General features: G+C 40.0%; 1 protein-coding gene across 11 annotated transcripts in view; it reads right to left on the bottom strand.

The window, feature by feature from the left end:
* Positions 1–26,124, bottom strand: part of LOC105490477 (doublecortin) — a 125,440-nt gene that overhangs the window by 93,718 nt on the left and 5,598 nt on the right. For all 11 annotated transcript variants that reach the window (XM_011756159.3, XM_011756163.3, XM_011756161.3 and 8 more), the window contains exon 3: positions 20,414–20,754. In XM_011756159.3, the coding sequence (XP_011754461.1) occupies positions 20,414–20,754 (341 nt within the window). The remainder of the gene's footprint in view (positions 1–20,413; positions 20,755–26,124) is intronic.

Here is a 26,124-nt window from a genome sequence, read left to right as displayed (position 1 = left end):
CAGTGGAATGTTTCCTAAGGCCTAAGTACTTCACAGAACTACTACGAACACAAAATGTAAGAAAAAAGGGGCATATTTCATTGTTTTAGTCAGAAACATAACTAACATTTGCAAAATACCTTAGAGTTCACAGAACACTATCACATGCACTATCTCATTTAAGATCTGCAATAACCTTTTGCATTAGGCAAGGAAACAGTGAATTCCTCAAGGGCAGAGAATGTATCTTACTCATCTTAATATATTCCCAGCACCTAATGAAATGCCTGGCAAAATAAATGCTTGTTGAAGTAATGTATATTATTTCTATCCTGGATTTACAGATGAGAAAACTAAGGTTCAGGGGGAGTAACAGGTAGCTGAGTGACAGAACTGAGACTTTAACTGAAATTTTTAAAATCCACTGCACCATCCCTGTACCTTATTTTGAATATTATGTATAGCAGTGGTTCTCACGCTTTGGCAATAGTCAGAATTACTGGCGAGAATTGTTGAAACCCAGAATGCTGGGCCCCACCCGTTTTGAATTCAGTAGATCTAGAGTGAGAACTGAGAGTTTGTATTTCTAACAAGTTCCCAGATGACGCTGATGTTGCTGGCACATGGACCACACATTGAGGACCACTACCTTCTAGCCTTCTTTGGTCTTCTGGCCCACAGTATCAGCATCACCTAGGAACTTGTTAAAAATGCAAAATCTTGTACACAAATTAAAGTTTGAGAAGCACTAGAGAGCATTGAGGCCAGTGGTTTCTAGACCTGGATGTTATCAGAATTGCTTGTGGAGCTTTCAAATTTCTAGATTTCCAGGTCCCTCCCCTGACAATTCAGTTCCCAGTGATTCTGATGCACAGCCATGTTTGGGAAACATTGCTTTAGACAAGTGCTATCCCAACATACTTTTATCGCAACCTCTCCACCTCGCCTCACATACAGTCATGTGTTATCCTTTAGAAATGTCTGTGAATGGCAAATGAGCCCAGCAGAGAAGCATTTTACTAGGGTTTTGAAAGGCCTCAAGCAACTGGAAGTTGTTTACACAAGTGGCTCAAGCATTGATTTTGTAAAAACAACATGTTAAATACTGGAACTGGGGGAAGGGAAAGATACAAGAGAGTGCAAGACAGGATCTGTTGGGGAGATAGACCTAACACACATAAAAAAATAACTGCAAAACAATGAAGTGACAAACTCTCTGGCATTCTCAGTATGCCTGACGTTCAAACAAGGTATGTGAATTGGAAAACTGCACAAAAAGAGGTGACCATGGGCATGCATAGGGAATCATCTCACATTTTTTTTTTCATTTTTTCTTCTAGGAGTCATTCAACAAATGGTCTCTGAGACAAAGGATAACTCAACAATATGGAGCTAAACAGGAGAACAGAAAATGCACTTAACACTCAACAACTTTTGTATAGAAGGATGAATCACAGAGAGTGCATCCGATTAAATAAGGAAAGGGTGGGAATGGGGACATGAATCTTGAATGAAAATTACTCTTGGTTTCCATCCTCTACAAAATGTGGCATCTACAAGCTGAGTGCAAGCCAAAGACTCCCAAGCCAGGAGCAAATGAAGGCCTTCCTAAGCAAAAATGCCTGATACCATGCTAAAATTCCCAAACCTCATTCCTTTTCTTCCAGACATGATTATGCCCCAAACAGATGATGTAGGCTAGAAATATGCTAGAACTAGACTAACAGCACTCCCTGCTATAGATTTGTGTCCTCGTGCAAGATGTTTATGTTTCTTCTTGGTAAAAAATATAAATTTTCAGGACATCTTCATTTTCCAAAATTTTAATCCAATAATCCATATCCTAGCTTTTAAAATGGAGCACTTACTCATTTGTTAATTCAAGGAGACCTGGGAAATGAATAAAGAATAAAGAATAAAGGTTTTATCCATTTTCCTACTAGTATAATTTATTGACAGAGGGGATGCTTTGCCTGATTACCAATTAGTATTTTCTGATTCTGTTGGCACGATCATCCTTTACAAATGAATAATGGTTATGTCACTCAGAGCACCTTCACAGGTATTTTGATGTCTGCAGCGCTGAAGTTATATGACCTAATATTGTCCTTTATGGCCCTGTGAGGTAGGTTAGGCAAGGTCCCTTAATCTGTTCTGTACCTTATTCATCTATAAAATGAGAGGGTTAGAGTAGAACAGTAGTTCTCAATCTTGGCTGAACATTGACTTGCCTAAGGAGATTTAAAAAATACTGACACTGGTGCCTGGGTCTCAACTCCAGAGGATTTTGATGTAATTAGTCTGGAGTCAGGTTTAGGCATTGAAACTTCTAAAAGTTCCCCAGGGTTTGTAGTGGACAGCCAAAACTGAGACCCACTTGATTGGATGAGGACTAAGGTCTCTTACGGTTCTGATATTCTGAGTATAGATGCCATTTCAATTTTAAGGATGAGGTAACTGAGACACAGAGGGGTTAAATAACTGCTGAAAGTCAACAACTAAATCACTTCTAAGATAGATGATAAACCCTAACCCATGTCTTTCTACTTCAAAGCTTAGACCCTTGTTTCAAGCTGCCTTTAGTTTACCAAATGTCTAAATCTGTATGGTTATTAACCCTGACTTTAGCCTTTATACCTTTATCTATAGAAATACAACATTTCAGAAATATTGCCCTTGGACTATTGCCTTCCTGTATTGAGCTCACTATATCTTCTCCTCCATTAGAAGGCCTTCATGAATTAGCCTCCACCTGGCCCTAATCTAAGTGTGTATGCATTCTTTTAGTACTTACTACTTATTAAATCACTCTCTATTCATTCATTCATTCAATATATATATTGAGCATATACCATGTTCCAGGCACTGTTTTAGGTCCTGAGGATATATCTATGAACATGATAATTCCTCTGCCCCTGACAGTTGTTTATATGTTACTCTAAAGATATAAGACTTTACTCTAAGTATGGAGCTTGTCGTCTTGACTAGATTGTAAGCAACTCAAAACTAGATACTTTATTTTCTGATTCCTATAGAGTCTCCCAAAGTACTAGTACAATACTCTGCAAATAACGGATGCATTGCAGTTTAATGATTATAAAGGACCATCACATTAGGCTATTAATGGAACCTACTATTAAGAAAGTCACTAAAAATTGGAACTATTGGGTATTTTGTTTATTCTTTGTATAATAGATAATTAAAATTTACTGATGTCTGGGACTCTTGCCAGCATGGAATTATTTCTAGACATTGCCAGGAAGCAGCTTAAGATTGGCTATTTGGAATGTTTGAAATTTGAGTTATGTTATCATGGAACTTTATGTACAGGGAGGACTGAAGTGCACAGAATGTTTGCGTTGTGGAAGAAACTTTTGGGAATATATTCTACCAAAGCAGAAACTGAGATCCAGAGAGAGGTGATGGTTTCTCGTAGATTATCGAGCTCTTTAGTGGCAAAGCAGGAGTCTCTGAGTCCCTTGACCAAAGCTCTTTTCCACAATTTTTTCCTGTGTTGCGGGGGTTGGCAAATGCCCTGGAAAGGGCAGTGTCTTTGAACTCCAGATTAAAACATCAACTCTTCCTGCGTCTCCAGCCTGCTAGCCTGCCCTGGATTTGCCAGCCCTCACAAACTGTGGGAGCCAATTTCATAAAATAAATCTCTTTATATACATCCTATTGGTCCTGTTTCACAGGAGAACCCTGACCAAAAAAGCCCATATAATAAATATGTTGGGTTTTGTGGTCCTACATTTTCTCTGTTGTATATTTTTTGTCCCTTTTAAAAAACCTATAGTTTGCTGACCTCTGATCTATTGTATTTTGACTAACGGAAAATCAAGTTCTTGGCCGGGTATGGGGGCTCATGCCTGTAATTCCAGCACTTTGGAAGGCCAAGGTGGGCAGATCACCTGAGGTCAGGGGTTTGAGACCAGCCTGGCCAGTATGGTGAAACCCTGTCTCTACTAAAAATACAAAAATTAGCCAGGTGTGGTGGTGGGCACCTGTAATCCCAGATACTCGGGAGGCTGAGGCAGGAGAATTGCTTGAACCTGGGAGGCAGGGATTGCAGTGAGCCAGAATCGTGCCACTGCACTCCAGCCTAGGCAATAGAGAATCTGTCAAAAAAGAAGAAAGAAAGAAAGAAAGAAAGAAAGAAAGAAAGAAAGAAAGAAAGAAAGAAAGAAAGAAAGAAAGAAAGAAAGAAAGAAAGAAAGAAAGAAAGAAAGAAAGAAAGGAAGGAAGGAAGGAAGGAAGGAAGGAAGGAAGGAAGGAAGGAAGGAAGGAAGGAAGGAAGGAAGGAAGGAAGGAAAAGAAAGAAAGGAAAAAAAGAAAGGAAAGAAAGAAAGGAAAGAAAGAAAGAGAAAGAGAGAAAGAGAAAGAGAGAAAGAGAGAGAGAAAGAGAGAGAGGGAGGGAGGGAGGAAGGAAGGAAGGAAGGAAGGAAGGAAGGAAGGAAGGAAGGGGGAGTGAGGGGGGAGGGAGGGAGGAAGGAAGGAAGGATGGGGGGAGGGGGGAGGGAGGGAGGGAGGGAGGAAGGAAGGAAGGAAGGAAGGGGGAGTGAGGGGGGAGGGAGGGAGGAAGGAAGGAAGGAAGGGGGAGTGAGGGGGGGAGGGAGGGAGGGAGGAAGGAAGGAAGGAAGGAAGGAAGGATGGGGGAGGGAGGGGGGAGGGAGGAAGGAAGGAAGGAAGGAAGGAAGGAAGGAAGGAAGGAAGGAAGGAAGGAAGGAAAATCAGGTTCTCCTTTGTATTCCAAAGGGAAGTTTCCTGGAGACTGCAAACTCCCATCAGCCTTAATTCTTTCTAATTATATTTCAATCTGATTACTCTTGTTTTCTATCTCTCACTAGCTCTGCCTTTTGTATGAAGATTTCCAGGATCTATTTCGTGTTTATGCTGTATGTGTTACATACACAAACTAGCTACCCCACGTCATTCTGTTCTGTTTCAGCCTGGGACTTGACAAGGGCAAAAGCAGTATGGAGCAGATACTGTCATCCTTGAAAGCCACATCCAGCTGGGGGTATGGGAACCTATTGATTGATTTAAACAATTTTTTTTTTTTTTTTTGCTTGGCAAGATGGGAAGGAGAATGATTGCTGTCTGACCTCAGGTCTCAGCAAGGTCCCTGTGGAGAAGACAACCTCCATACCGCTCGGTGAACTCAACCAGAGCCAGCACTGTTAAGCTGAGTGGAAATGTGTGTGTGAATTTTTTTAGCTTGCTCAGTAACAGTTATTTCCTCTGAAGTCCAAGTGCTAGCCCCGGACCAAGCCAGAAAAATATCTACAAGCAAGGTGGCAATGTAAAGTAAAACCCCATGAGAGTGTCCCCTCTAAATTCTTATCTTCTATTTACATCAGTCCATGTTTAATCCCAACCACCACCAGCTTCCAAATAGGGCTTATTGGTAATTTGTTAGGAGACAAACTCTTCAGCAGTCAATGTGATAGCAGTGGTCAGATTCAGAACCCTACTCCAGGGTGGGGTGGCTGTTGCTAAGGAAGATTATGGTTGGGGTTGACATAGAGCTGCCTAAATTAACTACCACTAATATAGACATGGATTAAAACCAGCCCTACCCTCTTTTCTCTGGATGAACTGCAGTAATCCATTTCATTGCTAATCAACTTCCACTCCACCTTCACTCAGCTGCCTTCTGTAGGACCACAGGCTAAATGACAGAAACAGTTTCAGCCTGAAAATGAATGACACCATTCATCATTCCCAGAAGCCTCTCCTGGAAGATGCTGAGGAGGCAGATTTCTATTCCCAACTCTGAGTCCACCAAGCCAGAAAAAAATGCCTATTGACAGCATTTTATTACCATGCTCTGTAGAGTGGGTAAAATGTGTTAGAACAAAGGAAGTGGAGGGGACCTCCTTGGTACATCTCAATTAGTAGTTGGTACATCCAAGAAGCTACCGCATTCTTAGACTAAACCTTCAGTGAGTCATACCATTCTTATTCATTGCTTAATCCATGTGACCTCACAATGCCAGCCCAGAAATCAGATAGCTCTGTATATCCAGGGTTGATTATCTGTTAAGTATAGTAGGCAAAGTGCCTAGGGCCCACAGCACTGTTATGTACCCATGAAAAGGGTTTAATTTCTTTGAAAACCAGAAACATAAACTTTTTCATTGGTAAAAATGCTGTAAAATGTAATATTAATATATTCATCTTTATATCAGCACAATGGTAGTTTGTTTTTTACTGGAGGAAGAGATCCACAAAGGCAAAAGTGCCGAGGGCCCACCAAAAGCATAATGTATTCCTAAGTTTATCAAATATTCCTAAAAATCCAAAATCTAAAGGGTAGGATGACCTGCTAGAGAACTCACACTTCTTTTAATCAGAGAAATCTGGGAAAGCACAAACATCGATTCCCAGCAGGAGACAAGTCAAACACTTGAAACTCCAAGCAAGGCAAGGCTCCATTCTCTTTGCAAACAGCAAGAGGAAGTTCACCTATCAACTGCCATATTAAATAAACTGTGGAGGCAAATACTGCCAGAGGGAGGCTTTTTATCAAGGCTGTAATGTCTCTGGTGAGTAAGACCAGAAATGTTCTGACATATAAATATTTATATACGACTTCATCAGATGAGACAGCCAATACTTAAAAGAAACAGGGGCACAAGTGTGTGTATGCAGACACAAAGAGACTTAGAGAGGTGCTGGTCTCTGGCTCAAAACCTCTCTTAAGGGATATTATCGTGCTGTGCGAGCCATTCAGACCCTTAGGGTCTTCCAAATTATTGCCAGCTGGACAAGTATGGGCTTGGTGAAATAGAAAGTATGCAGTCTATTTAAATAGTAAACACTACTTATGGAAGTTAAAGTCTGATTAGTAAACCTGACTGATTCCTCCAGTGAGACTCTGCAGCATGGTGTGGTGAGTGGAAGGAGTGCTTGTTTGTATAGGACTAAATCTATTGTGAAGGTTCTAAACCTGGCAATTGATATTTACTGCCTCTTTACCACTAAGGCTAGAGAAGCCACACTTTAATGCCTACAACCAATAGGATTTTCCTAACTTCTTACAACTTTGGGGGACTATTCAAACATCTTCTAGAAAATTTGCCCCTTTTGTTCAATCTCTCCTTTTCCTTCTATAGTTTATTTCAGAGATGGATGCTCTAAAGTCCTGCCCTTACCATGGGTGAATAGGTGTTACCTTTGCAGTGATTGTTGGTACTCTATCTACAAAGCCCTTCTTGTTTTAGTTTATAAGCCCTATCAAAATGCAGTGGTGCCTGTTTTCTTTCAATTTAATTATTCCTTTCAGCCTTGAAGGTTTTTCCTCTTCAAGATTCTCTAATTAAAATGCAAATAAATACCTGAGGCAAAGACTAGTGGTTCCCAAAGTACATTCTACCATATGGTCATAGATTTATTTTTAAGGTTTGGTGTTCAAACAAGTTTGGGGAATACTGGTCTAAACACAAGCAGGTTTCTTTGTAGAGGGATTCTTGGAGTCTTTTTTCCAAGAGAAGACTATACTATACAATGTTAGTAAACTTATTTGACCACAATATTTGATCAGACCAGTGTTACATGTAGCGTAATTTGAGAAATGTGGTCTAAATTGATAGGCGCTAACATAGTGAGGATTGATTTGTTAGAGCCTTACCAACTAAATCCATGAACTATGATGAAGGCTCTGAGAAAATCAGACTCAGAAAATGTCTGATCTATCTGAGTTAGGGCTTTAAGTGATAAGACAAGAGCACAATTGGACTAAGGGCTAGCTCTATATGTTATAACATATACATGACATAAGTAAGTTACACGGGACATTTTAGCAACCAACTACATATAACACAAGAGCTAGCAAAGAGAAAATGGGACACTGGACAGACAAGTTTTGATGGATCTGGAGCATGGGAAGCTGCCAAGAGACAGATCCAATAGCCAGTCATAGCTCCATCTGCCTAGTCACCTCTGAGAGTCTTTATGAGCCAAGGCTTGCCCTCTGGTCTGCTGGAGAATTTTGCTTTCTGTTCCCAGCAATAAGGACTATTCAAATCAGCTGGATTTTATTGATTTACTATCCTAAATCTTTATCTGAAACAGACCCTGTCTGCTACATTTGACACAGCTGCCCGCACCTGCCTTTTAGTGTTCTCTGGATACATCTTCATCTAGTTCTCCATGGTTCTCTCTAGTAATTCCCAGGCTCTTATGCCTACCCACCCATTTAATGCAAACGTCTACAGGGCCTTTTCCTTGGACAGTTTCTCACATGCACCCTTGGTAAGCTCATCTACTTACCTGATTTTAACTACCATTGTTTGAAGATTACTCCCAAGCCTGAATCTCTAGCCCAGACCTCTCTCTGGATTTCCAGATCCTTATCTATCGCTACCTTCTGGATTCTCCACTTAGATGTAGCAAAGGACCCCAAGTTCAATGCGTCTAAACCCCATAGCCAGGTGTGGTGAGACACGCTTGTTGTCCCAGTTACTTGGGAGGCTAAAGTGGAAGGATCACTTGAGCCTCGGAGTTTGAAGCAGCAGTGAGCAAGGATCATGCCACTGCACTCCAGCCAGGGTGATAGAACAAGATCCTGTCAATAAATAAATAAATAACCCTACTTCTTGCCCTGGTTTTCCCTACATCAGTGAGTGGCCCCACCATCCACCCACATAACTGAACCATAAACCTCAGAGTCACCTGAGTCCTCCAATTCCCTCACTTGTGGTAGGCAGAATTCTAAGAATGACCCCCCAATGACTCTTGCCTTTGTATATTCTCCTCTCTTTGAATTTTAATTATGAGTTGCCATTCCCATGATTATGTTATGTTTCATGGCAAAAAGGGCTTTTTTATATGTAATTAATGTTACTAAATTAGTTAACTTTGGGTTAATCAAAGGGGAGATTATCCAGTTGGGACCAATTTAATCACATGACCCCATTAAAAGCAGAAAATTTGCTCTGGCTAGTGGCAGAAAAGGAAGTCAGAGAGATTCTAAGCATGAGAACAATCTGATGTATGTTGTTGGCTTGAAAATGGAAGGGGACATGTGAGAAGAATGTGGGTAACCTTTAGAAGCTGAAAACATTTCTCAGCTGACATCTAAGAAGGACATGGGAATTGAAATCTGCCCCAAACCTGAACAAGCATGGAACTAGACTCATCCCCAGAGCCTCCAGAAATAAAGCCTATCTTATCTGACACCTTGACTTCACCCTTGTGAGACCCTAAGCAGAGAATCTAGTTAAGCCTTTAACTCTGACCTATAGAACTGTGACATAATAGATGAATGTTGTTCTGAGCTGCTATGTTTGTGGTAACTTATTACACAGCAATAGACAATTAATACACCCTCAAATTCAATTAATCACTAAGTTCTCCAGTTTCTACCTCACAAATATTTATTGGCTTTGTTTTCTCCTTTTTTATTTCCACTACTGCTGCCTCGATTTAGATCCTTCTATTCTCCTGCCTGTACTACCACACAGCCTCTATCTGGACTCTTTACTAGTTTTGTCTTCCTGAAATCCAAAACAATAGTGACCTACTCAAACTGCATATCTGATAATATAATTCCCCTGCTTAAAATCCTTCAGTGGGGTCTGGCACAGTGGCTAACACCTGTAATCCCAGCACTTTGGGAGGCTGAGGCAGGCAGATCACTTGAGCTCAGGAGTTTGAGACAGCCTGGCCGACATGGTGAGATCCTGTCTCTACAAAAAATACAAAAATTAGCTATATGTGGTGGTCCATGCCTGTAGTCCCAGCTACTCAAGAAGCTGAGGCTGAGGTGGGAAAATCGCTTGAGCCCAGGAGGATGAGGCTGCTGTGAGCCAAAATCATACCACTGCATTCCAGCCTGGGCAACAGTGATACCCTGCCAAAAAAGAAAAAAGAATCCTTTACTGGCTTCTGTTAACACATGGTAACAATCAAGTTCTGATATGGTTTGGCTCTGTGCCCCAACCCAAATTTCATGTTGAATTGTAGTTCCCAATATTGGAAGAAGGACTTGGTGGGAGGTGAGTGAATCATGGGGACAGATTTTTCCCATGCTGTTCTCATGATAGTGAGTGAGATCTCATGAGATCTGACGGTTTAAAAGTGTTTGGCACTTCCCCTTTGCTCTCTCTCTCTCTCTCCTGCCACCATGTGAAGAAGGTCCTTGCTTCCTTTTCACCTTCTGTCATGATTGTTAGTTTCCTGAGGCCTCCCAGTCATGCTTCCTATTAAGCCTGTGGAGCTGTGTGTCAACTAAACCTCTTTTTTTTTTTTTTTCATAAATTACCCAGTCTCAGATAGTTCATTATAGCAGTGTGAAAATGGACTAATACAAGTTCCTTAACACAGTTTACAAGGTCATTGCTAAATATTGCCTTTGCCTTCTTTTCAGCTTCATCTTCTGCTGTGTCTGCCCAGCACCTTACCTGTAATGCAGGGTTTCTCAACTACTGTAGACATTTGGGACCAGATCACTTGTATTTTGTGGGGGGAAGTGCTGTTCTGTGCAGTGTAAGATGTTCAGCAGCATCCCTGGCCTATACCAACTAGATGTCAGCAGCACCCTTTCCCTAGTTGTGACAACCAAAAATATATCTACCAAGTGTCCCCTGGACAGCAAATTGTCCTAGTCGATGACAACTGGGCTAACGACGAAGACCTGCTGTGGCTCCCTACACCCAAGTTGCTTTTTATCTCATGAGCTAACATCACAAGACCTGAAGAGGGTAGAATATGTGGTATCGATTATGAAAGTATTCTAAATCTAGGAAAAATTAATAAGAATGGAATTCTAGAAGCTCCTTTTTCTGCTCCTTTTTCAAAATAAGAAACTTTGGTGGTTCGGAGGAGAATCTGTGACCCACTGGATTGAAGGTCCCAACTGTTTAGAATGCATCTTTGATTCTGGAAAGTTAGGAGGGCCAAGGTAGGACTCAGATAAAAAGAACAAAATAGCTTCTTAGGATTTGTTCTAGCTTTAAGAAAAGTTAATAAAGAAACCCTCATGTTTCCTTCTATACTGTTTAGGCAAGAACTCTGGGGGACAAATATCTACATAGAAATGAAAAGACTGTGAATTTCTTTGTTTGGAGCATGCCTTGGGGTACATGTTTTAGAAACATGAGTTTGGTGGTTAGGGGATAGGACATCAAGAAACCTCAACACCCAGCAATTCTATTACTAGATATATATTCAAGAGAAATGAAGATATATGTCTATACCTAAATCATGCACAAATGTTTATAGCAGCATTATTAATAGGCAAAACATGGAGCAACCCAAATGTTCATCAACAAATGAATGGATAAATAAAATGTGGTATATCCCTACAATGGAGTATTATTCAGCGATAAAAAAGAACAAAGTACAGATAGATACATGACAGAACATGGATGACCCTTGAAAATATTATGTTAAGTGAAAGAAGCTAGTCACTTAGCATATATGTATGAATCATAAAATGTGATTCATTTATACAAAATGTTCAGAAAAGGCAAATGTATAGAACTATGAAGTAGATTGGTGGTTGCTTAGGGCTGTGGAGGATAGAGGGTAGGAGAGGTAATAAAAATATTCTAAAATTGACTTTGGTGATGGTCACACACATCTGTGAGCATATTAAAATCATTGAACTATACACTTTGAATAAGGGAAATATGTGATATGTGAATTATATCTCAAGATGTTACAAAAGAAAATAACCCCAACAATTTTGGACATCTCCTTACTCCCCTCCCCCAGTCCTGTTTAGCATCACCAGAAGGGTATAGGATATGCGACAGGGAAGTTCAGATAGTTCTGGGTGGGAACTCTAGGAGTCTAGAACATGGCAGGGGCACTGTCAAGGAACAATAGCCCATTTTAGCCTCTCCTATCAAGCCCCCTTTTTTCCCTACGAAATGAGACTAAGCCAGCCTTACTAATACAGCCTTAGAGTATTGTAGAGTACTTGTATTTTAGAGTATTGTTGAGTAGAGTACTGTTCCACAACATCTGTATAGGAGAAGCTCCTGTGTTCCATTAGTTCACACCTACAGTTCTTAAAAATTATAAAAACCTTTAGAGGGCTTGGCTATGTGAACCACTGCTCATATTTAGTTTAAATTAAGAAAACTGCCTTATCTTTTCTTTTCAACAAATAGTGCTAGAAAAATCAGATATCTATGTGCCCCTCCCTCAAAAGAACCTTGACTCTTAACCTGTACACAAAATTTAACACAAAATGAATCAGAGATTTAAATCTAAGAGCTAAAAATATAAAACTTCTAGAAGAACACATGGGAGAAAATTTTTGAGACGTTGGGTTAGGTAAAGATTTCTTAGATATGACACCAAGGTATAATGCATAAAAGAAAAATTAATAAGTCAGACTTCATCAAAATGAAAACTTTTTTCTCTTGAAAAACTAAAAAAACCATTAAGAAAATGAAGACATGCTACAGACTGGCAGAAAATACTTACAAATCACATATGTGACAAAGGACTTGTATCCAGAATACATAGAGAACTCTTACAACTCATTAATAAGAAACCTAATAATTCAATTAAAGAATGGGCAAATGATCTGAATAGACATTTTTCCAAAGAAGATATACAATTGTCCAATAAGCATGTGAAAATATGTGTGACATCATTAGTCACTAGGGAAATGCAAACAAATCAAGAAAAACCACAATTAGATACCACTTCAAACCCACTAGGATGGATCTAATTAAAAAAAATGATAACAAGTGTTGGTGAGGATGTGAAGAAACTGGAACTCTCATACATTGCAAATAGGGATGGAAAATGGTGCAGCCACTTTGGAAAACCATTTGACAGTTTCTTAAAATTTTAAACACACTATACAGCCCAGCAATACAATTTTGAGATATTTACCCTAGATAAATGAAGACATATATCTATATAAAAATCTGTACATGAATGTTCATAGTAGCATTATCACAATAGCCAAAAGATAGAAACAACCCAAATGTCCATTAATAGATAGATGAGTAAATACAGTGTGGTAAGTTCATACAATAGAATGTTATTCACCCATAAAAGAAATGAAGTACCAATATATGCTACAATATGGATGAACCCTGAAAACATTATGCTAAGTCAAGCAAGCCAGGCACAAAAGGCCACATGATTCCATTATTATTAAATGTCATGAATAGGACAATCCTTAGAGCAAAAAGTAGATAAGTGATTGTTTAGGGATGGGGAAGTGGAATCAGAGAACTAGAGGGCAATGTCTAAAGGGCACAGCGTTTCTTTTAGGGATAATGAAAATATTCTAAAATTGATTGTGGTGATGGATGCAGACCTCTGTGAATATACTAAAAGCTGTTGAATTTTATACTTAAAATGAGTGAGGTATGTAATATGGGGATTATATTTCAATAAAGTGTTTTTAAAAACTGTTTTTGGAGACAATGCTTTTTCTCCCACTTTGAGGGAATGACAATAATGAAACAGATGAAAATAAAGAACTAAGAACAAAATGACTGTTGCTTCAACAGTTTTAAATGGAACAGCCTGCATCCCTGGATAGATCAATCCCCACTTGATGAATCTCTTCAGTCTACTCAAGAAATAGCAATGTGGCCGGGCGCGGTGGCTCACGCCTGTAATCCCAGCACTTTGGGAGGCCGAGGCGGGCGGATCACAAGGTCAGGAGATCGAGACCACGGTGAAACCCCGTCTCTACTAAAAATACAAAAAATTAGCCGGGCGCGGTTGTGGGCGCCTGTAGTCCCAGCTACTCGGGAGGCTGAGGCAGGAGAATGGCGTGAACCCGGGAGGCGGAGCTTGCAGTGAGCCGAGATCGCGCCACTGCACTCCAGCCTGGGCGACAGAGCGAGACTCCGTCTCAAAAAAAAAAAAAAAGAAAAAAAAAAGAAATAGCAATGCATTTAGCGCCAGTGCTAACCACCCCCATTAGCAATAATCCTTCCCCAGCACTGAAAATAGCACCACTGCGATAGAAATAGCTTAATAATGGCACCATCAAACACTTGCCACAATTTTAGCAGGCTGGCTTTTGTCTTGCTTTGTTTTGTGAGTCCTCTGCCCTTTGCTCCTTATGCCATCCACAATGTGAAGAAAAGGGGGTCAAATGAAAATTACAAGTTTGAAAATATTCTTTGGTGATGTCATTGCAGGCAGCAAGAAAGATCTGAATATAAGAATTATGCAAATACCATTTAGAGGCCATCCTGGAAAGCAATGTATCCACCAAGGTAATTACTACATCACATTGACAATCTTTAGGAGCACAAAGAGGTGGAGTACATTCAGAAGAGTGAAAACATATCTAGACAGAACCAACTCTATGAGATGAATACTCTGTTACTGTGGAACTAGAAGGACTCTTCCAGGTCATATACTAAGCCTCCTTAAAAAATTAAGGCCCCAAAAGAGATGTGATTGGCTCCACATTACATAGCTAGGGAAGAACAGAGTGAAGACTAAAACTCAGGCCTCTGAATCCCAGCCTAGGGCTCTTTCCACTTGCTGAATGCTAGACAGTGACAGACTAGTCAGTACAAGAGACTGGAATTCTATGCCAAAGCTTTTGATTGAATTGGCCAAGTCACACCTCTATCACTGCTCAGAGCCAGGAGCATCTCAACAATAATAAAACTCTAAGAGGATAAATTACTGAAGAAATAACTGATCACCAGGCTACACTTAGTCCTTTCTTTCCAGAAGGGCAGTATATTCAATGTTTGGCCACTCTTTTAAAGTGTGAAATCTACCACCATGTATGAGATGGTAGTTTGCAAACTGTCTCCCTTCACAGAGCCCAGCCTGGCTTTCCACCTTTGTTCTATTACACTTCATGCTCAAGCCAATCCTCCCAAAGCCTTTCTCTAGGAACCTCTGAAAGGTTGGGGAAGGAGAATTTTGGTAATAAAAACATCAACTTTCCAGCCTTGATCTTCTTAAGTGAAGGCCGATGATAAATGACCTCCCTCTTGATGCATAATTTATGCCCACGTGGCCTTTTCTAATGAGCCCAATGTTGACTGACAGGGTCATAACATTAGGAGAAGAGAGAGAGGTTGACTCTGAGAGAGCTGGAGGCCAGGGAGTATAAATAAGATCAGATATTACTGGGGAAAGCAGAGATAACAGGGGAGAGAAAAACTGGCTATGTAGGCAAACGAAAAACACGCCTACCTTGGTAAGTGCATTCAACGTTTCCAAGGTTAAATCCAATCTGTCTTCCTGTGTTTCCTGCAATTGCCTTTGTGCTTACAGCACCCAGTTCTTTTGTGTGGCAACATGGAAAGGGCAAGTCTTTCCTAGAATACTAACCAGCAATTGAAACATCCTTCATGCTCTCATCTGTGTATTATGCATCAACCATTTCCTTAAAACCCCTGTACTAGTTTCCAAGGCTATGGATAATCTTGGAATTGGCTTAAACTTCTCCTCTGTTATTCTGAGACCTGTAATCCCAGGTCCAAGTAGTCGGTGCTATAAAGGTACAGACAAAAACATAAAATAAATCCATCCAATTGAAAATTGGCCTAACAAAGCTAGAACGAGCACTAAAGGCCATACTTATGCCTTAGGCATGTATATTGAAGCAATAGTGAATCTTTTCTTGCACAGATTCTGGGTGTGGACAAAACTGAATCTAGAGATGTCAATCAGTGTAGCATGAAAATGGACGATGTGAAGACCAGCTGCACCCCTGTGTATTAGGCCAAAAAGCTGAAAGTCTATTATTAAAGCTCTGCAATTAATTTTCAGGCCAGAACATGTATCTATTAAACTACTACTATCATGTGAACCAGAAATTTGGGTCCTAGTTTTTATATATCCATGACTTTTATGCATGAAAATCAATGTGTACTTTAGTTATGGAAATTAGTAATTGGATAATTTTGTCAACACTCTACAACCACTCCAGCTGCCAAGGAATCAAAAGAACACTTTTCACCTGCAAGTGAACTCATATGCATCATCATCCAATCCTCTATCATGTCCTCTTTGACCTCTTAGAAATCTATTTTAATCCCTGGGAGTAGCCAGAGCCCTACCAACTACTTCTTATACAATTAATAACTTCTTATTGAGGTGAGGAATCAATTGGGGTGTCTTCCTACTAGTAGTGGTTGGCTTTCCTGTCTACACAGACCACAAATATCTCAGAGGCAAGAGGTCAGTAAACCAATCTTCCATAACATCAAATATAAGCTAAAAAGATCAAGGGCTATAAAAGACACATCCAAACAAAATAAAAACAGAAAGGAGCCATGTCTGCAGATTGCTTGTCAATCAGTGTAAGCCAATCAGTCAAATGGTACACACAACTACAGAAGCAACAATAAATTTGCAATAACCAACTGGGCTCTTTTAGCTGATATTATTTATATGAAGAGGGAAAACCACTTGGTTTGGTCGATTTGGAATCCAGTTATAGTAAACACTGAAATCAAGCGACGGCTTGATTTCACGAACAAATCACTCCATAACAAATAGCCTTAACCATACTTTGTTCTTTTCAACTAAGTGCCTTGTGTCATGTGTAGCCAAAAACAGGCATTGGAATCTCATCCAAGCAAGTCAAGCTATTGCAATACATGTGACTTCGGTCTCCACGAAAAGGATTATATTCGCAAGCGTATGAATACCCACTAATAATCAAAGTAATTGACAGGTGTTAACATTACAGCTGTCATCACCAGACCTGGGAAATGAGCTGAGCTCCAAAATTTTGAATTTGGCAACAACTTTCACTATACCCAGCATCTATTTTGTAATTAGTAGGTTTGTCCATGTACCCCCAAATTTTATTTAATGTCCTTTCTGTAACAAAACAACAATGTTTAATTTGTGGTTACCCTGTGCCTACCAATCTTACCATTAAAGTTATGGTAGTTAGTTCCTAATCATCAGTGTTTTATGTAAACAACATTTTCTTTTTTTTTTTTTTTTTTTTTTTTTTTAGGTGGAGTCTCGCTCTGTCGCCCAGGCTGGAGTGCAGTGGCACCATCTCTGCTCACTGCCAGCTCCACCTCCCGGGTTCACGCCATTCTCCTGCCTCAGCCTCCCAAGTAGCTGGGACTACAGGCGCCTGCCACCACGCCCGGCTAATTTTTTGTATTTTTAGTAGATACGGGGCTTCACTGTGTTAGCCAGGATGGTCTCGATCTCCTGACCTCGTGATCCGCCTGCCTCGGCCTCCCAAAGTGCTGGGATTGTAGGCATGAGCCACCGCATCCGGCCTATGTAAACAACATTTTCTAGTGCACGCTGTGTGTGTGTGTGTGTATACATACATATACATATATGTATGTGTGGGTTTGTGTGTGTGTATGTTTCATTAAAAATGTTTGTGGTTAAGTAGGATTGGGATGGATTTCCTTGCTGTAGAACTTCTCAGAGCATTCAATGTGCCAGTGAGTACCGTGAATCTCTAAGAATGGCACACAATTTGCAGCATTTTACAACCTTATTTGCCCACAGAATTCTTTTTGGAGAGCTTTTTGAGGTGAGGACATGGAGACATTTCTCCTTAGACTGTATTTAGGGAAATGCTTTAAATGCCTGCCCTCAGTGACTTCCAAGTAAACCACCAGTTAGAAATCACCTGGGTGGAATATGCACTCCTTTGGAAGCCCCCTATCTCTTCTGAAAGACCTAAGGATAATGTCCGGGGAATTGAAAGAAGAAGGGTCCTCAAAACATCTACCTGGGCCATGAGAGAATCTGTTTATGTCAGTTCATTCAATCAACAAACATTTATAGAGCATCCATAATATACCAGGAGCTGAGCATTAATTTAAAAAAAAAGGTTAGGATTGCTTTTACCCTCCTTAGTAGAGACAGAAATTTTCAAAAATAAAGTGACATTTGAACCAGGTCTTATAAGATGACCTCCAGGGGTCAGAGTGGGCAGAGGAAGACGTTTTAAAGAAAGGGAACGTATATACAGAGGTACAGATGCCTGAAAGGGCATTGTTCAGATCCACTGGGCATCACTCTATTTCTCTATATAAATGTCATATCATATACTGGCATTTTGTAATGTGTTCCCCAAAGAAAGGGAACTGATGCTTAAAGGAGTTTGAGACAGTTTGCCACTCTGCATGACCTGCTGAAGGACAAAACCCTGTGCATCACTGGACTGGAGCTTGCTTCCCTAGAAGATGGAGGTGTCCCTTTATGTGTTATTTGGAACAAAAGCAGAATGCCAAAGCATGGTGTATATTCACAAATATTGGAAATTTATAATAAGAATGATAGAGATAAAGTAGGGAGAAGAGGCTAGGCGTGGTGGCTCATGTCTATAATCCTAGCACTTTGGAAGGCCAAAGTGGGCAGATTGCGTTAGCTTGGGAGTTCGAGATCAGCCTGGGCAACACAGTGAAACCCCGTTTCTACTAAAATACAAAAAATTAGTCGGGTGTTGCAGCATGTATCTGTAATCCCAGCTACTTGGGAGGCTGAAGCAGGAGAATTGCTTGAACCCGGGAGGCAGAGGTTGCAGTGAGCCGAATTCACACCACTGCACTCCAGCCTGGGTGACAGAGTGAGACTCTGTCTCCAAAAGTAAATAAATAAATAAATAAATAAATAAATAAATAAAGTGGGAGTAAAAGAGCTAACATTTATTAACATACAAAAATTGCCAAAAATCTCATTTAATGATGAATTGTATGCATATATTGCATATATATATATATATATATATATCCATGTGTCAATTTACAAAGTGCTTTCATATCCATTATTTGATTCGATCCTCATAAAAGCCCTGTGAGCATGGTCAGGGCAGGTGTGATCAGTCCTTTTGTACAGAGGAGGAGTGTGAGGTTCAGGACAGTTAAGTGGTTAAGTGACAATATCAAGACTAGAGTCCAAATATTCTTAATCCCAGTCTTATGTTTTTGATTTGCATATTCCTATATTACTTCACAAGGCTGAAGGCACAAGGAATTAGATTTATGCCTAATATAAAGAAACTCTAAAAATCACAGCTGTTGAACAGTGAAATCGGCTGCCTTATAGTCTTATAGAGTGATTGTAGAGGATATCTATGCCTTAGGTGGAATATTAAATGTCATGGCTTCTAAAGTCATTCTCAACTCTGTGATCCAATGATTCCAAACTTTACATGTCCTATTTCTCTGAGATGAGATTTTGGCAATCAGGCCTATACTTAGACAGCTCCTGTTTATTACATACATACATGGTGCTTAGAAGTTAGACACTCTTAGAGAAATGCTTGGGAATTGGAGATTTTCCCAACATCGCAGACAAACCCATTGCTTTGGTACAACAAACACAAGTCAGGTATAACCAATGCATCCAGGTAGCTCTCAGATCACAAAATGATGGGAAACAAAGGCCACATATTTCTCAAAATTGCAAAGTACACAGTACATGGGTGGGTTTTCCCTGAAACTTAAAATCTTGGAGCACACATTATTATCAGAAATTATAGGAGGAGGCACAGGTCTGCATTTGAACACTCATCAGTAACTTTGATATATAGTGAATCCACCTTCTTAGAATCTATATAGTTGTTTAAACACCAAAGGCATTTTAAGAGGTAGAATATATGGACTGATACTAATCCACACTTGTCTTTTCTGATGGGAGACCAGGATTCTCTTTAGAGCCAACAGAACCAGCCACTGTTCCAATTCCCTTGGAATATTTTTGTTGTATATTTACAGCTCCCTATGCTCAAGAGAATGGTGCATCTGTCTGATGGAGACGCCTGGCTGCATTCTTTCCCAGATATTAATATAGGTGGTACTTTAGTAGTATAACCAATGACATGAAGAACCTGATTTGGAGGGGGAACAGATGGCAGCATCTTTCTTGGGCTAATTTTAGGATCCTGAAATAGTCCCTTTCTCACACAAACCATCAGTGGAACCAAATTAAGACAGCTATGTCATATGGAAAAGAGAAAGAGAATAAGTATGGTTTAGTGTGAGGCAAAGACAACGAGCCAGAGGCTTCAGTACTTTCCCCGTATCTGACTTCTTTCAGAGCATATGAAAGTCACTTCAACTTCCGTTTATCAAAATTGTTGCTGAGCACCAATGTGAGGGTATCTAAAAAGTAATGAATGGGCAAATATCATTTCAGTCACGTGTATTGAACAATGAAGAATGCATCATATAATAGCTAAATTCATATCCATAAGAATTCATAGAACCTAGATTCTAACACATCTTTCATAGCAGATAAAGAAGGTGAGGCTAAGTGACCATTCTGCAAGGTAAATCAGAAGCAGATTGAATTTCAGAGCCTCAGATTCCTGATTCATTGTTTTGCCTGCTGAAAATACATTTTCTCCAAATGAAACACATAATATCAGGTTGTGATGATGAGATGTGGAGGAAGAGTCCATCTACAAGAAATGATATTTTAGGTATAACATGATCATGTAAGAATTTAGAAAAAAATGAGAAAAGTACTTTGAAAAAGTACCTACCTGTTTTCCATCCAGAGTGTAGAGTTTTTTGACAACCCCGGTCTCCAGTTTGATGGCTTCCGTGATATCAGTGAGAACTTGCTCAAAAGAGTGGGCTGTCTTCTTGTTCAGAAGCACACGCACAGCTTTCCGAGGCTTCACCCCACTGCGGATGATGGTAACCAGCTTGGGGCGCACAAAGTCCTTGTTCTCCCTGGCCTGCGCACTGTTGCTGCTAGCCAAGGACTGGGGGGCTTTCATATTGGCAGATGTTTTTACGTTGACAGACCAGTTGGGATTGACATTCTTGGTGTACTCCACCTTTTTAAAGAAGTTGTCTGAGGAACAGACATAGCTTTCCCCTAAGGCAAGAAATAAGTGATTAGGTGATTAGTTTAATAGCAGATATATGGATTATTCTAACTAAACAAATATACACTGACACTGGATTGGAACTTTTCAATAAATGGTGATATTAACCAAACTTACGTGCAATTCCTAATTGGGCTAAAAACTTGGCTCATCCAAATTCAAGAGTAATTCTCAAAACATCCTTCAATATAATGGCACACCTAGTTGAAGAACTCTGTAAAGCTAAGGGTTCTAAGGACAAAGAGCATGTCTAAATTTAATATAACAAGTGGAGTTCCAAGTTTGATATGGTTTTTTTGGAATTTAAACATTTATGTTAGTTTCTAGGATGTTTAGCTTTCAGGGGCATTGCTGGAGCATTTTTAACATCTCTATTTCTTAAAATCCCTGTCCTATTTTTGGACTCAAAGTCCCATCCCTTTGTTATATTATGAACCAAGGAAAACTTTCAAATTTAAAACATTTTATGCCAAGTTAAAATGAACCAAGTAACCTTGTATATCAGGCATACATACATACTTGATAAGAAACCAGATCGTCCTTTGCACAGAGTATATGGCCAAGTATGGAATATTGAAATGTGAAATGTGTGTGCATATGTTGAATGTTTATATGTGTGTATAAGTGTGTCCTCTACCCCTTATACTACACTAGGTAGGGAAACTGTCTAAATAACAACCTGTACATATAAACACCCTAGCTCTTCCTTGAAAAATACTCTCCTGTTTCTACCACTCACCCTTCATCTTTCCATCCTCTCAAAGGATGCACATAAGATCTGTGTATTCAGGGTCATCTTCACCAGTGCTCACCCTTGGCTGCCACAAGTAATGAGGTAAAGAAGTGAGAATACATTATACAGCCTGATTTATGGATTGGAAGGATCTAGTGTAATTTTCACATTTACCTTGGGCTATAGGAAATGACTAATATAGCCAAAGAAATGCAGGGATCAGAGGCAAGAGGAAGGGATTGGACACCTGGGACTATGAGCTAAAGAAAATAGGAAGAGAGATAGGCTCATCCTGGGAGAGAGAATATTGGAAAAGGTTGAATTCATTGAGTAAAACACATTAGCCTCAAGGTATCTAGAAGTTCATTGAGAGGTTGAGCTGCAGAAACAGTGTGATTTAATCAGGCTTAAGTTTTCGGTAATAACCCTAAATAAATAAATAAACCCTAGCCAGTGCACAGAAAGCATTAAACACAATTATAGTCTGATGGCTCTCCTTTGGTCTCAGCAGGAGAACTGCATTCAGAAACACCAGGCGGATAATTCACTCCCTTTGCAAATATTTATTGCTTTGCCATAGCACCAAATCCTTTAAGACATGTTAATGAATAAATTTCTCAGTAATGCTAAGAGAAGTTTCAGTCAAAATCTCTCGGGTACCTTTGAGGACATTTGTGTGTGTGTGTGTGTGTGTGTGTGTGTGTGTGTGTGTGTGTGTGGAGGGGGAGGGTAAGTGGCATCCAACATAAGCAAAGTGGCTTCCAAAGCTGCCCTCAGTCCCAGAGTTCTATCTTGACAAGGGGACAAAGGGATGATTTTAAGTGAGGATAGGCACCCTTACTCACTTGGTGCATACATGGACACCCAGGATGAGATGGTCAATACCCCAGCCAAGAGAAGCTCTGATTTCTCTGACTCCCTTGCTGGTTAATTCAACCGAACCCAAGTGATTACAGGCTGGGGTCTTTAATTTTTGACTTAAAAGGATGAAGGAAGGGGCCTTTTTAGTGTCTCCATATATTCACAGCCAATAACTCCCATAACCCTAGAAACGGTCTCTTGACTTAGCAGTTCACCAGATTCATTGCCACCTTGCAGGAGGTCACTGCCTTTGAGTCAGATGTTTTCCATAACTTGTCATGTACTTTAAAACTGTCAGACAACTGGTGGTGTGGAAATGTGAAGCTATATATTTATGATTTCACTCATCCAGTCTCCTCTGGAGAGTCAGCTGTGTAGCCCTATTAGGACTTTGGACTTTTTTGCTCCCATCTCTTAAACCTCTTAAGCCTCTGAAGTATGAGTATGATTAACCATCTCCAGATGAAAATGAACATGATGACTGACAGTTAAAGTATCATATAGCACCCAAGAACTTTCCAGAGGGCCCAGCCCTCAGCCAAATCTATGTTGAGCACCTTCCAGTGGTACATTTTAGTCACTCCACTCTCTCGTTGGGCTGAATATGGAGTAATGGAAAAAGCGCAGCTGATGTGATGTCAGTCAGAATGGGGTCCCCAACACTTCCTAGTTGTGCACTCTAACCTCCCTTCCCTTCAGTTTCTTCTTTCCAAAGCAAGGGTGATAATAAGAACACCTGCCTTGTGGGGTTGTTGTGGGGCATAAATCAGATGATGGATAAAAAGTGCTCAACCCATGGCCAGGCACAGCAGCACATGCCTGTCATCCTGGCACTTTGGGAGGCTGAGGCAGGTGGATCGCTTGAGATCAGAAGTTCAAGACCAGCCTTGGCAACATGGTGAAACCCCATTTCTACTAAAAACACAAAAATTAGCTAGGCATGGTGGCACATGCCTGTAATCCCAGATACTGTGGAGGCTGAGGCAGGAGAATCGCTTGAACCAGGGAGGCAGAGGTTGCAGTGAGCCAAGATCACACCACTGCACTCTACCCTGGGTGACAGAGACAGTGAGACTCCGTCTCAAAATAAAATAAAATAAAATAAAATAAAATAAAATAAAAATAAAATGCTGATCCCAGAATCTGGAGCATAGTAAGCACTTGATAAATTTCTATTATTACTAAGCCCCTAATCTTATGGAATAGAGGAGAGAACAAGAAGGAAAGAGCAAAGAGGAAAAAGAGGAAGAAATTCCTGAGAGAAAGAGACTAAAAAGAGGAATAGAAGCTGAAGAGAAAAAACAAGAGAAAGTATCAAGGGCAACCATCTAGGAACTGAACTGCGATTACAATACGACATGAGCACTGCTGGGGACCTGTGATTCAAGGATAAGATTTCCTGCTGGTCGGGAGGAGGCTTCCAGTTGTGGCAAATGCCAAATATAGGAGATTTATGCTAACACCCAGCAAAGCCGCTGCTGCCACAGCAGAGGCCCACTGAGGGCAGGATATTTATCATCGTCAAGAGTGACGACTCAGGAGTCACGCAGACCTGGATTCAAATCTCAACTAGGCACTTAAAAGCTGTGTGACCTTAGGGAAATCACTTAATCTGTCTGAGTCTCAGCTTTGCCATCTCTAAAGCAAAGATAATGCACTAGGTGACACCTGAGTCCCTTCTAGGTCCAAGAGTCCATAAGAAGGAATCTTCTTCTCTTTTCCATCTCAAACAGGCTTGAGAAAACAAAGCTGTTAGGATAATTAAATGTTAAGAAAATAGCTGCCCACCTCCAAGGACTCTCCACTTCTATGCTAGAAAGACATCAAATGCGCTTCTTTACTAGACTAAGACTTTCTTGTTCTGATTTTGCCAGCATTTTCAATGTCTGCTGCCAGCACTCAGTGCCTCCTGCACATCCTGCTGCCTGGCACTTGGAGCTGGATGAGGTGTGTCGCACCTTTACACAGCTGGGTTCCCATCCTGCCACAGCTTCCAAGGGCTATTTCCTACCAGTTGGGGGCCTAGAGGGAAAGCTGGCTTCAGAGCCAAGCAGGGTGCAAATTGGCTGGAACTAAAAACCTGCTTTAGGGTGAGGGGGTAAGGAGTGAAATCATGGAAGCACAGCTGAAAGGGCAAAAATGAAACAAGCTGTGGGCTCGAGATGATCTAATGTCTACCTCCCTTCTCTTCAAGAAGGCTCCATTTTCAAAAGCATTATATATATATTTGTATCTTCTCAGCACAAAAGCACTTCTGCCTGGGTTTTCTCCTCTTCTCCAGGATTTCCTGACTCAAGAAGGAATATATTAAATGACACTTTACTGTATTATATTAAAATATTAAATGACATTTGATTATATTATCATATCTATTAGCAATGCATCCCTCCCAGGTATCTTAAAATTCTTGTGTTTGACAATGTACTTGCTTTAGTAGTTAGAGATTAAATTAGTGAGAAGGTGGATTCATCTCATTGAAACATATGAGCTATGGTAAAATAACTGGATCATAGCCAGTGTGACTACACAGCTCAGATTTTCTAAGACTGTTCCAATTGTAAATATTCTGTCCCGTGGTCTGTGTAATAACTCTTGAACTTGTTTCAATTTGAGTTCAGAAAAACTGGCTAGTCATAAATGATACCCCCAAAGTTGATCTGGATACTTACATACAAGAAAATGGGAAAAGAATTGGACCAGCCATAAAGGGAAAGAGAAAGATTCTTAAAAAAAAAAAAAAAAAAAAAAAGACATGACAAAAGGAAAATCCACCAGTGGATTTTATTCATGGACCTCCTTGGGATACAGCTAATGAGGACCACATCCTACATGACTTCACTAAGACCCTCGGTGTACCCAAGGACTGTGGGAAAACTGACATCAATAACCTTTGATCCAAAATGCTGCCCTTGATACTTTCTGTATCTAGCAGAAAACTGCAGACTAGAGACACTAGACAAAGGAGTGCCATAGGCCAGAGTGATTATTAACCAATCATTTTAAACTTTCATGTATTTTTAGGCTAAAGATGTAATAATGTGGCCATTTGAAAACACAGTGAGTTCTATGCTCTATTATTCCTTTAAGATGTAAAAAGAAAAAAATAAAAACAGATTTCTGCATGTCTCAAAACTCCTACCACTTTAGTGAGGTGAATGGAACCATCAAGATCACCCAGTCTAATACTTCCCAAGTCTAAGTGCTCATAAAAATCATGTGAGGAGATTTGTAAAAACACAAACACTGGGTCCCTACCCCTGGGGATTCTGATTCAATAGATCTTGGGTGTGGCCCAGGAATGTAATATTTTTCTAAAGCTCTGAAAGATTTTGAAAGGCAGCCAGGTTTAGGAACCACTGATCATTACAACCCCTTACTAACATCATTGTCATAATCATTATTATTATTATTTCCATTATTAGTGTCTTTACATCATTAATAATAATAGTACCTGTAGCTATAATTTTACCTTGTCAATGTGTTTCCATATCTATTATTTAAGTTTAACTTTACAACCACCCTGATGGATAGAGAAGGCAGGTGTTACTAGTCCCATTTTACAGTTAAAAATATTACTCACAAGAGATACACAAATGTGGTGGTCTACATATACAATGAAATATTATTCTTCAACAAAAAGGAATGAAGTGCCAATACATGGACAACACAGATAAAATTTGAAAACATTATTCTAAGTGAAAGAAGCACAAAAGACCACACAGTATTTGATTCAATTTATATGAAGTGCCCAGAATAGGCAAAAGTG

Source organism: Macaca nemestrina, chromosome X, assembly GCF_043159975.1.
Source record: "Macaca nemestrina isolate mMacNem1 chromosome X, mMacNem.hap1, whole genome shotgun sequence".
Lineage (NCBI taxonomy): Eukaryota > Metazoa > Chordata > Mammalia > Primates > Cercopithecidae > Macaca > Macaca nemestrina.
Note: the sequence above shows the minus strand (reverse complement) of the source record. Positions and strands in the feature narration are given on the sequence as shown.